Source organism: Peromyscus californicus, unplaced genomic scaffold (assembly GCF_007827085.1).
Source record: "Peromyscus californicus insignis strain IS unplaced genomic scaffold, ASM782708v3 Scaffold_3__1_contigs__length_106647218, whole genome shotgun sequence".
NCBI lineage: Eukaryota > Metazoa > Chordata > Mammalia > Rodentia > Cricetidae > Peromyscus > Peromyscus californicus.
This window is the reverse complement of record NW_026294551.1, coordinates 38,311,016-38,326,468: the sequence shown is the minus strand read 5'-3', so window position 1 is coordinate 38,326,468 and position 15,453 is coordinate 38,311,016. Positions and strand designations below refer to the sequence as shown.

The following is a 15,453-nucleotide window of genomic DNA, read 5'->3' as shown; positions in this document are numbered from 1 at the left end:
ACTGCTTAAAGAATAAGGAACCAAATAGTACAGAGGTGAGACGTTTCACTGTAGAATCCTTAGTGTTACATTTTATTTTTGTTGTTGCTGCTGTGTTTAGAGACAGCCCTGGCTGTACTGGAACTCAATCTGTAGACCAGGCTAGCCTGGAATTCAGAGATCTGCAAGCCGTGCCTCCTGAGTACTGGGATTAAAGTCGTGAGCCACAATGTGAGCTTTCCTTAGTATCTTTTGAACTATGTGAATGCACTGTCTACTTAAACATAAAACAAAACTTACTAGGAGGTGGTGGCACACTCCTGTAATCCCAGCACTCAGGAGGTAGAGGCAGTCGGATCTCTGAGTTTTAGGTTTTCCAGGACAGCAAGGCTACACAGAGAAACCCTATCTCGAAAAACCAAAAATAAAACAAAACTATAAAAATATCGCTTAATACAATTCCATGACTACCCATGGTTTATTCAAATTTGAAAATTTCATTTAATTAAATTTTTTTAACATTTATTTATTGGTGGAGTAGTACCTGTATACCACAGCATGCATGTAGAAGCCAGAGGACAATTTGAATGAATCAGTTCTCTCCCTCTCCCTCCACCCGTAAGATCCAGGGACTGAACTCAGGTTGGCAGGCCAGGTGGCAAGCACCTCCACTTGCTGAGTCATCTGCCCAGTGCCAAGAAAATGCCATTCTCTAAGTGCTACAGTCAAATTAGTATTAAATATGTTAGTCTATGGGGCTGGAGCTATGGTTCATCCATTAAGAACACTTGTTGCTCTTTCAGAGGACAAGGGTTCAATTCCTAGCACCCACATGGTGGCTCACAACCATCCATAACTCCAGTTCCAAGAGATCCAACGTTCTCTTCTGACCTCTATGGGCACTACACACACAGGGTACATCTATATACTCATAGACATAATTATAAATACATGTAATAAAAATAAAACTTCAGCCAGGAGGTGGTAGCACATGACCTTTAATCCCAGCACTTTGGAGGCAGAAGCAAGTGGATCTCTGTGAGTTCAAGGTCAGCCTGGTCTATAGAGCTAGTTCAGGACATCCATGGCTACACAGAGAAACTGTCTTGAAAAAACAAAAATAAACTTCAAAAGGATATTTAAATTAAAAACAAAACAATAACAGGGTTGGAGAGATGGCTCAGAGGTTAAGAGCACCGACTGCTCTTCCAGAGGTCCTGAGTTCAATTCCCAGCACCCACATGGTGGCTCACAACCATCTGTAATGAGATCTGGCACCCTCTTCCGTATACATAATAAATAAATAAATCTTTAAAAAAAAAACAATAACAATAACAATAACAAAAACCTGTTAGTCTATTCTGAAGGACATGATTGTGCACGCCTTTAATCCTAGCACTCAGGAGGCAGAGGCAGGCGGATCTTTTTGAGTTCAAGGCCAAACTGGTCTACATAGCCAGCTGCAGGACAACTAGAGCTATATAGTCAGACCCTGTTTCAAAAAGCAAAATAAAACAAAAATCTATTCAAGTCAAAATTATTGAGGGTCTTGCGAAAAGGGCCACAGAACAATGAGGGAGGTGAATATAAATTAGAAGTAGGAAAATGAAGGGAGCAAAGAAAACATACTTTACTAACAGTAGAATTTGCTTTTAAACTCTTAGACAAGTAAAAAATTCTAACAGTTCCTCTACATTTACATTACATTATATGTATTCCTGGTGTTTTGCTTATGGGAAATATCAAAATGTCAACCATTGTTTCTATTAAAGGTCTTTAATGATATTGCATTTTAGACCTGTAATGAAACATGGTACTCACTGCAGTTTGCAATGCATCTCATTAAACACATTAATAACATGCGTTTAACTAAAAGGTCAACTTACTATGGTTAAAGTTTAGCTTTCCTATAATCACTTCATTTAAAGCTGTATAGCAAACTCTGGGAAGACAACAGAGTGCCTGTTACAGAAATGCTCTCAGTTCTCCCATCTGTCCAAGTCAGCCATTCTTGTTAAAATTTAAATGCCCAGCTAAGGTACAGCTCAGTGGCAGAACATTTGGTAGCATGCAGAAGGCCCTGGGTTCATTTCCTAGCACTGTTAACAAACTTGCTAATATTTTTATGTGGAATAATGGTTACAATATTGGTGTTTTGAGACAGTGTCTCATTATGTAGGCCTGACTGTCCTGGAACTTGCTAGATAAACCAGGCTGACCTGGAACTCAGAGATCCATTGGGATTAAAGGTGGGGCCACCTCCAGCTAGTAGTAAGATTCTTAGGGCTGGAGAGACAGTTCAGTGGTTAAGTGCACATGTTACTTTTGCAGAGGACCTAGGTTTGATTCCCAGCATCCACATCGTGGCTCACAACTCCAGTTCCAGTAAATCCAATGCCTTCTTCCTGCCTCCAAAGGCAACAAGCATGCATGTGGTGCACATAAATACATGCAGGCAAAACACTCACACATAAAATGAATAAATCTTTTAAAAAAATTTTTTAAATCCTTATCTTTTAGGCATGCACACTGAAAGATTTATCGAAAAAATGAAGAGGATATACATTATTTACTTCACAATGGTCCAGAAGAAAGAAACTGTTGGTATAAAGACAGATGCAGTAAGACTGGCATGAGTTCCAGACAGGCGGTAGTAGCACACACCTTTAATCCCAGCACTCAGGAAGCAGAGGCAGGAGATCTCTGAGTTAGAGGCCAGCCTGGTCTACAGAGCAAGTTCCAGAACAGCCAGAACTACATAGAGAATCCTTGTCTCAAATAAATCAGTAAATAGATTGGCATGGGTTAACTACTTAAGCCAGGGATATTAAATGGGGGCTCACTGTGCTCACCTTCCTACTGTAATATAGGTTATGTACATAATGTAGTTTGTATAATTCATCCGGCTAGAGAGATGGCTCAAAGGTTAAGAGCACTGGCTGCTGTTCCAGAGGTCGTGAGTTCAATTCCCAGCAACCACATGGAGGCTCACAACCATCTATAATGAGATCTGATGCCCTCTTCTGGTACAGGCAGAACACTCACTGTATACATAATAAATAAATAAATCTTTAAAAAAAAAAAAAAAAAAAAGCCGGGTGGTGGTGGTGGTGGTGGTGGTGGTGGCGGCGGCGGCGGCGGCGGCGGCGGCGGCGGCGGCGGCGGCGGCGGCGGCGGCGGCGGCGGCGGCGGCGCACGCCTTTAATCCCAGCACTCGGGAGGCAGAGGCAGGTGGATCTCTGTGAGTTCGAGGCCAGCCTGGGCTACAGAGTGAGTTCCAGGAAAGGCTCCAAAGCTATACAAAGAAACCCTGTCTCGAAAAACAAACAAAACAAAAAAAAACCAAAAAAGCTGTCAGGAAGACTCAGAGTAAATAATGGTACAAGGAGAACACAAAAGCATACACAACCCACAACCTAAGGACAGAATCCTGTATTCACTGTTTACACTGGTAGAGAGAGAGGAACTTGAAGAGTTGGAGAGATGTCTCAAAAGTAAAGAATGCTTAGCACTCTTGTAGGACTGGAGTTCAGTTCCCAGCACCCAAGTAAGGTGGCTCACAACTGCCTCTAACTCCAGCCAGGGGATCTGATGCCCTCTTCTGGTCTCCAGAGATACCTGCACTTATGTGCACAAATGTGTACACATAATTTTAAAAATTAAAAATCATATATATATGATTTATTTATCTATTTATTTATTTAAAGAGCTTATGAAGAGATCAGAAAGGTAGGAGAATCTAAGCAGTATATTTGGTATCACCAAAGCCCAAGAAAAATAGTTCAATGTTGGACCAGTGAGATGGCTCAGCAGGTAAAAGTATTTTATTGAAAGTCTGATGGCCTGAAACCACATAAATACAGGAGACAAGTTACTCCACCAAGTTCTCTGACCTCCACATACAGGTTGTAGAATGTATACACATGTGATTGCTTGATTGCTTGCTCCATCTTGCATGTGTTCATTCTCTCCTCTCTCTCTCTCTCTCTCTCTCTCTCTCTCTCTCTCACACACACACACACACACACACACACTTAAATATTAAAAAAGAAAATACTTCATTGAATTCTTCTGCAAGGCAATAAGGAAATCACTAGAAACCTACCTTTCCATAGCAACCTGAGAGGCCAAGGTTTCTAAGTATTACAGTAGACTACAACACTACACAATAGTTAGTTTAAACTACATAGGGATTCTGAACACTAGTAAGATTATAAAAACACTGAAGACAGTGGGGATGATAGTTATACCAACAGGAACCATTCACATAGCTGAACATTGCCAATGTCTTTCAACAGAAAAAGATAACCCTGGTATCTAACTGTTACAGTGGGATGTGTGCCAGACATTGTACAATTCTGATGCTTTATAATGATTATGTCCTTTAACACTCACAACCATATCATCTCTATCTTACTATGATGTAACCTGCCCAAGACCACAGAGCTAATCAACTGCTGAGATGATGTGTTAACCCAGACAGGGTGTTAGGGGTATTTGGTAGCACACATGCCTATGGACAGATAGGTAGGCAGGAGGATCAAAGTTCAAGGTTATCCTTAACTACAAAGCAAGTTGGAGGACAACCTGGGTACATGAGACACTGTCTCAAAGGAAAAAAAAAAGGTAGAAAGATTAATCCCAGCATGAGGTGGAGACAGGAGAATCAGGAGTTCAAGGTTATCTCCCACTACACAAGTATTCCAAAGCCAGGCGAGGGTGGTGAGACCTGTCTAAAATTAAACAAACAAGCCTAGGCAGTCTAACTTTAACTGCTCTATAAGATTAAGCAGACCAGGCATGATAGCTCATGTCTTTAACCCCAACACTCAAGAGGGAAGGGAGGTAGATCTGAGTTTGAAACCAGCCTGATCTATATAGTAACCCAGGCCAGCCAGGGTTATTCAGTGAGACTTGGTCTCACTAAAAAATAAATAAATGAATGAATGAATATGCAAAAGCAAAGTAAGACTCAATTAAAAAGAGTAAATTCCTAAATTCCACTGTTTGACCTGGAATTGGTTATAAATTCAGCCTGTTTCATAGCAGCTATAATAGAGCTATATAAACTGGTTATTCAGAATAATATACTGGAGAAATTGTTATGAAAACTATCCAGACGGGGTGTATATAACATATTAAGTCATACTGTCATAAGATGATGGAAGCAAACAAAAACTGGCTACCTTCAAATGTGCAGAAATTCTGGTTATTAGATCCCTATCCTCTCAGAACGTAATACCAAATAACTACTCCTTCCTTCTCCCTCTTCTATCACAACCTGCATTGTCAGACTAACAGACATCTGTCAGAATGACTGAAGTTCACCAGGAGGAGTCAAATGGTTAAGTGCAAAAGATTAGAAAGATCAGAAGTGTTATAAAGCAGAATTAAAGTAACACAAGTGACTAAAGAAATTAACTATGTGATGCTGTGATTTGAAAAAAAAAAATGATCCCCAAAGGAAGTGGCACTATTAGGAGATGTGGCCTTGTTGAAGGAAGTGTGTCACAGTGGGGGTGGGCTTTGAGATCTCTTTTGCTCAAGCTTCCCTCACTATGATTTTCAGGCTTTCTGTTACCTGCAAGGTGTAGGACTCTCAGCTATTTCTCCAGCACCACATCTGCATGCATACAGCCATGCTCTCCACCATGATGATAACAGACTAAACCTCTAAAACTATAAGCTGCCACCTCAATTAAATGTTTTCCTTTATAAGAGTTGCTGTGGTCATGGTGTCTCTTCACAGCAATAGAAACCCAAACTAAGAAGATGCTAACCAAGAAATATCTTTGTTTTAAAATGAGTGTTTATAGCCGGGCGGTGGTGGCGCACGCCTTTAATCCCAGCACTCGGGAGGCAGAGCCAGGCGGATCTCTGTGAGTTCGAGGCCAGCCTGGTCTCCAAAGCGAGTACCAGGAAAGGCGCAAAGCTACACAGAGAAACCCTGTCTCGAAAAACCAAAAAAAAAAAAAAAAAAAAATGAGTGTTTATAAAGATTCAGGTAAGAAGACTAGTGAGTAATAAAATGGAAAAGACCTTACTGTAAAATGTTTAAAGCAGCCTGACAGTGGTGGCACACACTTTTAATCCCAGCGCTCAAGAGGCAGAAGCAGGTGGATGTCTGTGAGTTCAAGACCACCCTAGTCTACAGAGTTCTAGGACAGCCAGAGATGTTACACAGAGAAACTGTCTCGAGAAAAAAAAGAGTTTATGACATTTAATCTAGAGCAGTTTAGGTCTCATCCAAAGGCACCCTCAGAAATGAGGGTACTAGAGCACTAAAAATAGCAAACAAGAGCTCCAAAAGTCTAAAAAAGAAAGAATACATGTGTGTATCAAGGGAGAAAGTCAGGAGAGGAGGTCAGGTGGTTTCTCTTCTTCTTTTGAAGACCTTACAACACACACTGGAGGATTCTTAAAAGGTTGCCCAGATTTCACAGAAAACAAACTTTGAATACGGCAGGCCACAAAACTAAACACTGTCCACAGGAAGTCATTCTACCACATAGTCTTCTACAAAAGAAATGCTTATTCCAGGAGTGGTGGTGCATGCCTTTAATCCTAGCACTGGGGAAGTGGAAGGTAGATTTCTGTGAGGCCAGCCAGGTCTACACAGTAAGATCCTGTCTAAAAAAGGAAGTCTTCAAAGTTGCACATATGCATCCTGAATTGTTTTCAAGTGATCCTATTTAGAGGCAGTACCAAACCAGATGTCCTCAGTTCTCTTTCAAATCTAACTCTATACTATAAAGGGTTACTATGATAGTTTGAATGTAATTGGCTCCCATAATCCTATACGGAGTGGCACTATTAGGAGGCGTGGCTTTGTTGGAGTGGGTATGGCCTTGTTGGAGGAAGTATGTCACTGTGGGGGTGGGCTTTGAGGTTTCCTATGCTCAGGGTACTGCCCAGTGTCTCAGTCGACTTCCTGTTGCCTACAAGATGTAGGACTCTCAGCTACTATTCCAGTACTATGTCTGCCTGCGTGCCTCCATGCTCCCTGTCATGATGATAATAGACTGAACCTCTGAAACTATAAGCAAACCCCCTCAATTCAATGTTTTCCTTGTAACAGTTGCGGTGGTCATGATGTCTCTTCACAGCAATAGAAACCCTAACTAAAACAGTTACATTTTGGTTTTCATTGTTGTTGGTTTTGATTTTTGTTTGGGGGAGGGTAATCTGACAATGTTACTTGCTCAGCATGCCCTTAAATCACTAGGCACAAGGAATACTCCTGCCTCAGCCTCCAAAATAACCAGGCAGTGCATCAGTTTTTAAGTTTGAAAATGCAAATGGAAATAACATCTCAGCGTACAAGTTAGGAATAACCATGCCAACCAGGGCACATGGTTCCCTCTGCCCCAGCACTTTGGTGCCACTGGACACACAGGAAAGAAGAAGAAAAGCTGGAGTTTTACATCTGCTGCTCAGGACAAGCTGTAACTTTGGGTGAGCCACTGTCTCTGGTTTTCTCATCTGTAAAGTGAAGGAATTAGGAACCAAGTAACCTCTAAATTCTTTTTCTTTCTAGAATTTTTTGAGTTTATAGCTCAATAATTCTCTTCCAAAATGTATTCTTCCCCTGTAGTCAGTCTTTCTTCTCATTCTTTGTTACCCAAAGGAAAGATAGGAATAACATTTAACTTGTTTCTAAAACCCTCCCTAACAGAGGATCATATCCTGTAAGCAGATGGTACAACCAGCATAAGGACTGAGTTTAATTACCTTATTATTCCCTCTTGTTCTATACCTATAGGTTTTCAAATAGTTTTCCCTAAGAATTTAAGAAGTAATTCAGCTAGGAGTGGTGGCACATGCCCTTAATCCCAGCACTCAGGAGGCAGAGGCAGGCAGATCTGAGTTCAAGGCCAGCCTGGTCTACAGAGAAAGTTCCAGGACAGCCAGAGCTACATAGAGAAATTCTGTCTGGAAAAAACAAGAACAACAACAAAAAAGAATTTAAGAAGTAACTCAAAAAGCCAAGGGAAGGATGTCAAATGATATCATGAAACAGACATGGCTCAAGCTGATCCATTTCAAAGTTGTCTTCATTTGATAATGCTGCTATTTTTAAAAGAATTACTGATTATTTAGCTTTTTGGATAAGATCAAGTATAAACAAATAATTGACACCAATATTCTACATAATAGTATTACTAAAATTAAAAAATCTTATTTTTTTACATCCAACTCAGTATACCCCAAAATGATATGAGTATTCTTACTATTTTTTAGAGCACTGGCAAATTCTGGGCCTCCTTTGTCCTTGAAGACTGGAAAAGTATCTGGTTGAGGCAACTGATTGGTAGTCAACAGAGCTTTCTGTAGTTTGATCCTTCCTTCCAAGAGCTGGTCCCACAATGCTGAAGAAGAAGTAAAAGAGAAGCTTATCTCTGGGTCAGGAATTCTTCTGTGCTGGGGACTGAGGGAGAGAGGAAGCAGCACCAATGTCTGAGCGGCACGCATTATGATAGTCATGCCATAGAAACATTCTTCATTCTATGGATGGAAAATACATTCTCTCTCTTGGATGGAAATACTTGCCATGGGAGAGGAAACCCTAATACTTGACAGAAGGAGAGAATATGCTCTTCTACAATCTTCCAAAGGACTAGAGCAGAGCCTGCTAAGCGTGAAACAAGAACTGCGGTGCAGACCTCTGGGTAAAGTGAGGTATGTCAGACTAATTAGAAAGGCACTAGAGAAACAGAACCACCAAAACCAAAAAGCAGATTAATGCAGAAACTCTGAAAAACAAGAAAGTAGCAAAAGCACACACGCACCTATCTGATTCTTCACAGCTCTTCCCTTCTCCACTTCCTCAGAAACTCTGACACTGGAGAAGGTCATCACCACGCCGTCATCTTCACTGTTCCTGTCTTCTTCCCTGTCTTCTCCACTCTCGCCTTCTAAGTTTTCCTCAACATCTCCTTCTTCCATGCCACTCTCTTCCTCTTCCTCCACCTCACTGCTCCCAAGGTCATCCATTCCTTCTGTAAATTTCTCAAAATCACTAATGCTCTGGAAACTGAAGCCTGGCTTTTCTGCAGAAAACCTTCTGCCCTTCTTCTGAGCAAGACTGTTCTCCAAATCATTGTCAGCATCCTCTTCCTCAGTAACACTTAGTTCCTCCTCCTCCTCCTCTTCTTCCTCCACCTCAGATTCCTCCAGGCCCAGGCCCTCTGAATCCCCAATTCCAGATCCTTCTTCATCAGATATTTCTTTGTCTAAATCATAAGGAAAAAAAGAGAGCAGGGGTTTACCCAGAGAAAAATACCAGGCCACATCTTTCATTTCCATTAATGAACTGTGGTATCTACTATGAAAGCAAACATGTTATTGGGCTCTATTCAACTGAACAAACATTTACTATATATTTACTGTCTCTAAATGATAAGGGAAACAAAGACAAACAGAACATGAGTCCAACCTAAAGAAATAGAGTGAAGACACAGACACAAAAGGTATTATACAGGAAAGAATGAAAAGTGCTTTGAGGGCTGGAGAGATGGCTCAGCAGTTAAGAGCACTGACTACTCTTCCAGAGGTCATGAGTTCAATTCCCAGCAACCACATGGTGGCTCACAACCATCTATAATGAGATCTGTCTGCAAGAACATATGCAGACAGAATATTGTATACATAATAAATAAATAAACCTTAAAAAAAAAGAAAAAAAGAAAAGTGCTTTGAAAAAAACTTCATGCCAGCTATGGTGGCTCATACAACTATAATCTCAGTACTCAGGAGGTTGAAGCTGGAGGACTGCCTTGAGTTCAAGCCCACCTTGGTTTACACAGTGAGTTCTAGACCAGCCAGGACTACACAGTAGTCTCAGAAAAATAAATAAAATATAAAAATAAATAAATAAATGAAACATTTCAACTGGTGTTTTAGAATTAGACCAGTCTTCCAAAGCTACATCTGAAAAAAAGTTTATCATTAGCTATTCCAATCACACACAAATAGCAAGCACCTATATCTTGTACCAGCTATCAAGACTAAAAAAGAGCTTTAATATCTGCTGTGCTGGTAAGTATGTAACTTGTTTATTTTATTATAGAAGACCAGAGTTAAAAGACTTTGGACTTTAAAGTGTTGGTATTTTTAAAGATTTTTGAGGGCTTTTTTTCAAGTTGGATTGCCTTTTATAATAATATAAGACTTTAGGGACAACATGTAGAAAGTTATGCCTTAAAGTGATGTGTCTATATGTTAAGTTGACAAGGGGTCAATTGTGCTGGTTAGTTTTAACTGTCAATTTGATACAAGCTAAGATCACCTGAGAAGAAAGTCCTTTTTTTGGTATGGGGGGCAGGGTCTCAGTATATATTCCTGGTAGACAAGGCTGACCTCAAACTCAGAGACTCATCTGCCTCTGTTTCCTGAGTGCAGGCATTAAAGAAGCATACACCATCATGTCCACCTCTGGGAAGAAAGTCTTAATTGAGGAATTATGTAGACCAGGTTGATCTGTAGACATGCTAGGGGAAATATTTTGATTGCTAATTGATATAGAAAGACCTAGTCCATTGTAGGCAGCACTATTCCTTAGGTGGAGGGTCCTAACAGTGTAAGACAGGAGAGAGAGAGAGAGCTAGCTGAGAGCAAGCAAGTGAAGATGCATTCATTCTCTCTTTGCTCTTGACCTGGATATGATACGACCAGCTGCTTCCAGCTCCTGCCACTGTGATGTCTCTGCTATAATGAACTAAAATCCAGAATTATAAACTGAAATAAACCAAATTCTTCCCTAAGTTGCCTTTTGCCAAAGTATTTTTATCATAGCAAAAGAAATGAACCTAGGATACCTGTGGAGAGGAGTTCATTGCCTTAGGGGTTCACTGTCTTATGGGAGTGTTAGATAGGCATGCCAATAATACATTACAGCATCATCAATAGATAGCATATAGAAAAGTTACCAAACTAGCACACACTGTGGGAGCGCACAATGATTCCAGCTTGTGGCTTGTTTCCATCTTGACTCAAGGTCAGAGTTCAAGCTTGTCTTTGCCCCTTTTAGGCTGGATAACAGGATGTTTGGACAAAGGCATGGTTACCAGGTGTCTTGAGAATTAAGGAGGTGTTTACCCTTGTCTGTACCTTGAACCATGGTGTCCTTGAGAGGGGGAGGCCTTTTGGCTCCCCTCCTTTGGGTATAAAAAGGCCCTGAGAAATAAACTCAGGGCTGCTGTGGTATTGACTCAAAACCTTTCCGAAGCTATCCTGTTCTGTCTTTTTCTTTTGTGTCTATGTCTCTATTTTTCCTATCTATTATTTCTCAAATCTCACTCCCCTATTCAGGACAGTTCAATAGGTCGGGTGGGGTCCAGCAACACACCTGTAATCCTGGCATTTGGAAGTCAGAGGCAGTAGAGTCAAAACAAGTTCAAGACCAGCTTTGTGTGTTTCAGGCCCACCAGGACTACATAATGAGTTTCTGTCTCCTCCCCACACTCCAATCCCCACCCTGCCTAAAAGAAGAAAAGGAACCACCTGACCTTCAGGAAAAGGTTAGAGATGGCTTATATGGAGACATTATAAATTTACTTATGAAGCATAAGAAACAGCTAATCAAACTGAGAAGAGGTAAGGAAAAGAACTAAAGCACAGACTATACAAGAAGAAGTAGAGAAGCAGAGGTACATGAACCTAGAGGGTTGCTAAAAACTCCTGTTGTCCACGGGAAGGAGTCTAAACTGAATCTTACAGTTGGTAAGTGCCAGTTACAGCTCCTGGCTTACTTAAGCTTGCATCATCATCATCTGTCATTTAGAGATTTGGTACTGTTCATCTAACCTCTTCCGTAGGAAACCTAAAGTGTAACAAGCATGATTATGGAGTATAGTAAACAAGTTAGCAATAACCAAGTAAAATAAAGAGTTTATGAAAACCTAAGTCTTTGGTACTTCTTTCAAGAAATAAACCTAAAATTGCTGGATATAGCCGTCCTTACCTCTAATTCCAGCATGGTCTACATAGCAAGTTCCAGGCTAACTAGAAAGACAAGGTAAGACTCTGTCCTAATTTGTTTGTTTTTGTTTTGGGGGGGAGACAGGTCTTACTGTTAACAGTGGCTGGAACTTGCTATGAAGACCAGACTGGCCTTGAACTCGGAGATCCACCTGCCTCTGCCTCTCAAGTGTTGAGATTAAAGGCATGTGACTCCAGACCCTTCAAGACACTGCCTCAAGAGAAAATAAAATAAAACTCAAGTGCATGAATACAGGCACACGTATACACCCTTAAATTTAAAAAGTCTCAGACATGCTGTCAAAATTAAAAACACAGAAGCTAAGTGAAAAAACAGTAGAACAACCCTTTAAGTTTAACCATTTCTCTAATTAAGAAATTTTCATACAACACAGTGTAGACATTAGAGTCAACCTGCTTTCACGTGAATTCTGGCTCTTCTTTCTACTTAGCAGATGTATCACTTTTACTTAATCAATTAGCCCTTCACTTTCCTATTTGTAAAATGAGGATAAATAATATCAACTTCTTGGGCTACTGGAAAGGGTCAGATGATGATGATGGTAACTTTTTTTACTTTTTTAAACCTGTATTTATGTCTGAGCATTTTGTGCCTTCATGTTTGTATGTGCAGCTCTGGTGCCTGCAGAGGAACTAGAGTCATGGATGGCTGTGACCGTCCATGTGGGTGCTGGGAATCTAACCTGGATCCCAAAAAATGCTCTGGACTATCTCTGCAGACCTTATGGTAATATTTTGGGGGGACTGTGTCCCAGGCTCTCAGAACTAACTACAGTGACTGGCACATGGTGAGAACTCAATAAACATTATCATAATGTCTCGTGGATTGGCCCTCTTCAAAGTCTCTAGCCTGTTAAGCTCCTAGAACTACATCAAGGACTGAATCATACATATCATAACCTAAATGGTAGTTCCTGGGATATTATCAGTGTTGACCTTCCTAAAAGAAAATAGATGGCATCTTCTCAATATCCATATCCAGAAACTTCTTCCATCTTGAGAAACTTCCTATTGCTTAAAACTGTAAGCTCACATTCTTTCTCGGGAAAGATAGAAGCATTGTTGTTGTTGGATTTTTTTTTTTTTTTTTTTTTTTTGGTTTTTCGAAACAGGGTTTCTCTGTGTAGCTTTGCGCCTTTCCTGGAACTTACTTGGTAGTCCAGGCTGGCCTTGAACTCACAGAGATCCGCCTGGCTCTGCCTCCCGAGTGCTGGGATTAAAGGCGTGCGCCACCACCACCCAACTTTTTTTTTTTTTTAGTTGGATTGTTGTTTTTTTCCGCAATGACAAAAGGTCAGTTTCATGAATAACTAATACACAGAGAATCAATGTAAGACCTGAGAAACAAAAAGGGGCAAAATATAAAAGCAATATATACATCTGACCTTATTTTTTTTTTTTTTTCTTTTTTTGAGACAGGGTTTCTCAGTATAGTTTTGGAGCCTTTCCTGGATCACATTCTGTAGACCAGGCTGGCCTCAAACTCAGAGAAATCCTCCTGGCTCTGCCTCCTGAGTGCTAGGATCAAAGGCATGCACCACCACCACCTGGTCCTTTTTTTTTTTTAACACATAGCCCTGCCAATACCTAGTATGCCTTGCCCTTTCTTTTCCACTCATTTTAGGGTGAGCCATTAATCTGAATTTGGTAACTTTTGAGTTTTAGGTTTCTTTTTGTTTGTTCTTTTGAGACAGGATCTCGGATGTAGCACATGCTAATGCAGAACTATGTAGCCCAGCCTTAAACTCTGATCCTCCTGCTTCAGTCTCCCCTAGTTCTGAAATAACAGGAGCACATCTAGCTGAGTTTTAGGATTCTTTTAAAGTGAAGTGGTGACTTCTAAGGCCCTTCCTAGTACCAAACCAAGGGTCTCTCCTAAAATAAGTAGACACACACAGATTTCCAGAAAGCATCCAGAAACAAAACAGTTTAACCCTACAAAACTAGGGCAAAAGAAGAATTTCCTGTGAGTATGTCTACTCACCAGATGAACCTGGCAGAGTCTGCTCCCATTGGTCTTCTTTCCAAGCTTTCCTAGAAGTGGTCTTGCCAGAATATCTTTTGTCTGTGTCCAAGAGGGAGGATGATGCCAATTTTCTAATGCTACTCACTGCCAGATCACCTTCCTCCTCTTCCCCTTCATCAAACCTGTCAATCACTCTGGCTCTAGTGGCTGTGGGGAAGGGAGGAAAATAGAATCTGAGGTTAAAAAAACTTTAATAGGAACCCAATTAAGCAAATTCAACCCCACTTCTCACCTGTCTATGCTTGGTGAGTACTCTTACCAACTGGGCTACATTCCCCAGCCCTCAGGTTCATTAAGTGTCCTCTATAAAATTTCCACTAACTTACAGGAATAGGGAATTTATTTCTGGTTTCTAGGGAGACTACCATCATCATATTGCTTTCTGTTTCTGAATACAAAGCTAACTCCCTGCATCTACTAGTAGACTGTTCCTATGCCTTGGATCCCATAAATCTAGTCTGATTCTTCCTTCCTTTTCCATCGTGGTTTTATTTGTTTCTTTTTCTTTTTTGGGAGGTTCTGAAGATTAAATCCAGGGGCCCAAGTATGTCAGCTACATGCCTGCGGACCTTAATTCCTCCTCAATGTATGACAGCCACGCCAATATCAATCAGTTCTACGGTCACTCCATCCCATGCCCCCAGACGTCTTCACTTACCCAGGCTTAAACAAACCCCCGTTCCCTCACCTGACATGCCTGCACCAGGACTCCTATCTCTTTTTACTCCTTGCTCACAACTCTCTGACTCAAGTCCAAAGCACAATTACTCCCAGCTAGTCTCAGAACAGGCTTATGGAGAATCAGCCTGTCATCAGAACGCGGGCCAACGTCTTAAGACCTATACATGCTTAAACAGCACCAGAGAATCCTACTTTTTCATTCTCGAAGCAAGTGTCTAGGGGCGGGCCAGTTTTTACACAAAAACCTGAAACTCATCAGACTTCTTTCTCCTTTCTACGGTCACACCAGAAAAGGGCATCCTCAATTAACTGCCAGTCGGCTGCAAGTAGCTCCCTGCAGGAACTCCCGGTCAGAGTCCGTGTGTCCGGCCCACCCCCGAAGTCTGGCAGGCACGTTTACAGCTCGTGTCACCCTCCACCCCTTCCTGGGGTCAACCCTCCCGAGAGACACAATTCAGAGCCGAGGGAAGGACAGCAGGCCCGAGGGCCAGCTGCCCGCCCCGGCCCACTTGAAGTAGGGCCCACAGCTCCACACGTGGCCGGCCCCGGTCAGGCCTCACCCTCCTCCGGGTCGGCCTCAGGATCCGCCTCACGCGGTCTCGGATTCAACAACTGTTCCAGCTGCAGAGCCAAGGGCTGCGGCCCCGCCATGGCCACCAGGTCACAGTCGGCGCCGCGCTCGTGAACGTGCCGCCCGAGCCCGTGCCGACGCTCCGGCCCGGGAGCCCCCGCCGGACGCTACTCGGCACCACAAGCAGAGACCTTCG

General features: G+C 41.7%; 1 protein-coding gene across 1 annotated transcript in view; it reads right to left on the bottom strand.

Moving 5' to 3' along the window:
* Positions 1 to 15,453, bottom strand: part of Aatf (apoptosis antagonizing transcription factor) — a 115,901-nt gene extending 100,448 nt beyond the window's left edge. The window contains exons 1-4 of the mRNA XM_052756844.1: positions 15,247 to 15,453; positions 13,964 to 14,152; positions 8,769 to 9,212; positions 8,211 to 8,348 (exon numbers count right to left, since the gene is read on the bottom strand). Of these exons, the coding sequence (XP_052612804.1) occupies positions 8,211 to 8,348; positions 8,769 to 9,212; positions 13,964 to 14,152; positions 15,247 to 15,337 (862 nt within the window). The 5' untranslated portion in view covers positions 15,338 to 15,453. The remainder of the gene's footprint in view (positions 1 to 8,210; positions 8,349 to 8,768; positions 9,213 to 13,963; positions 14,153 to 15,246) is intronic.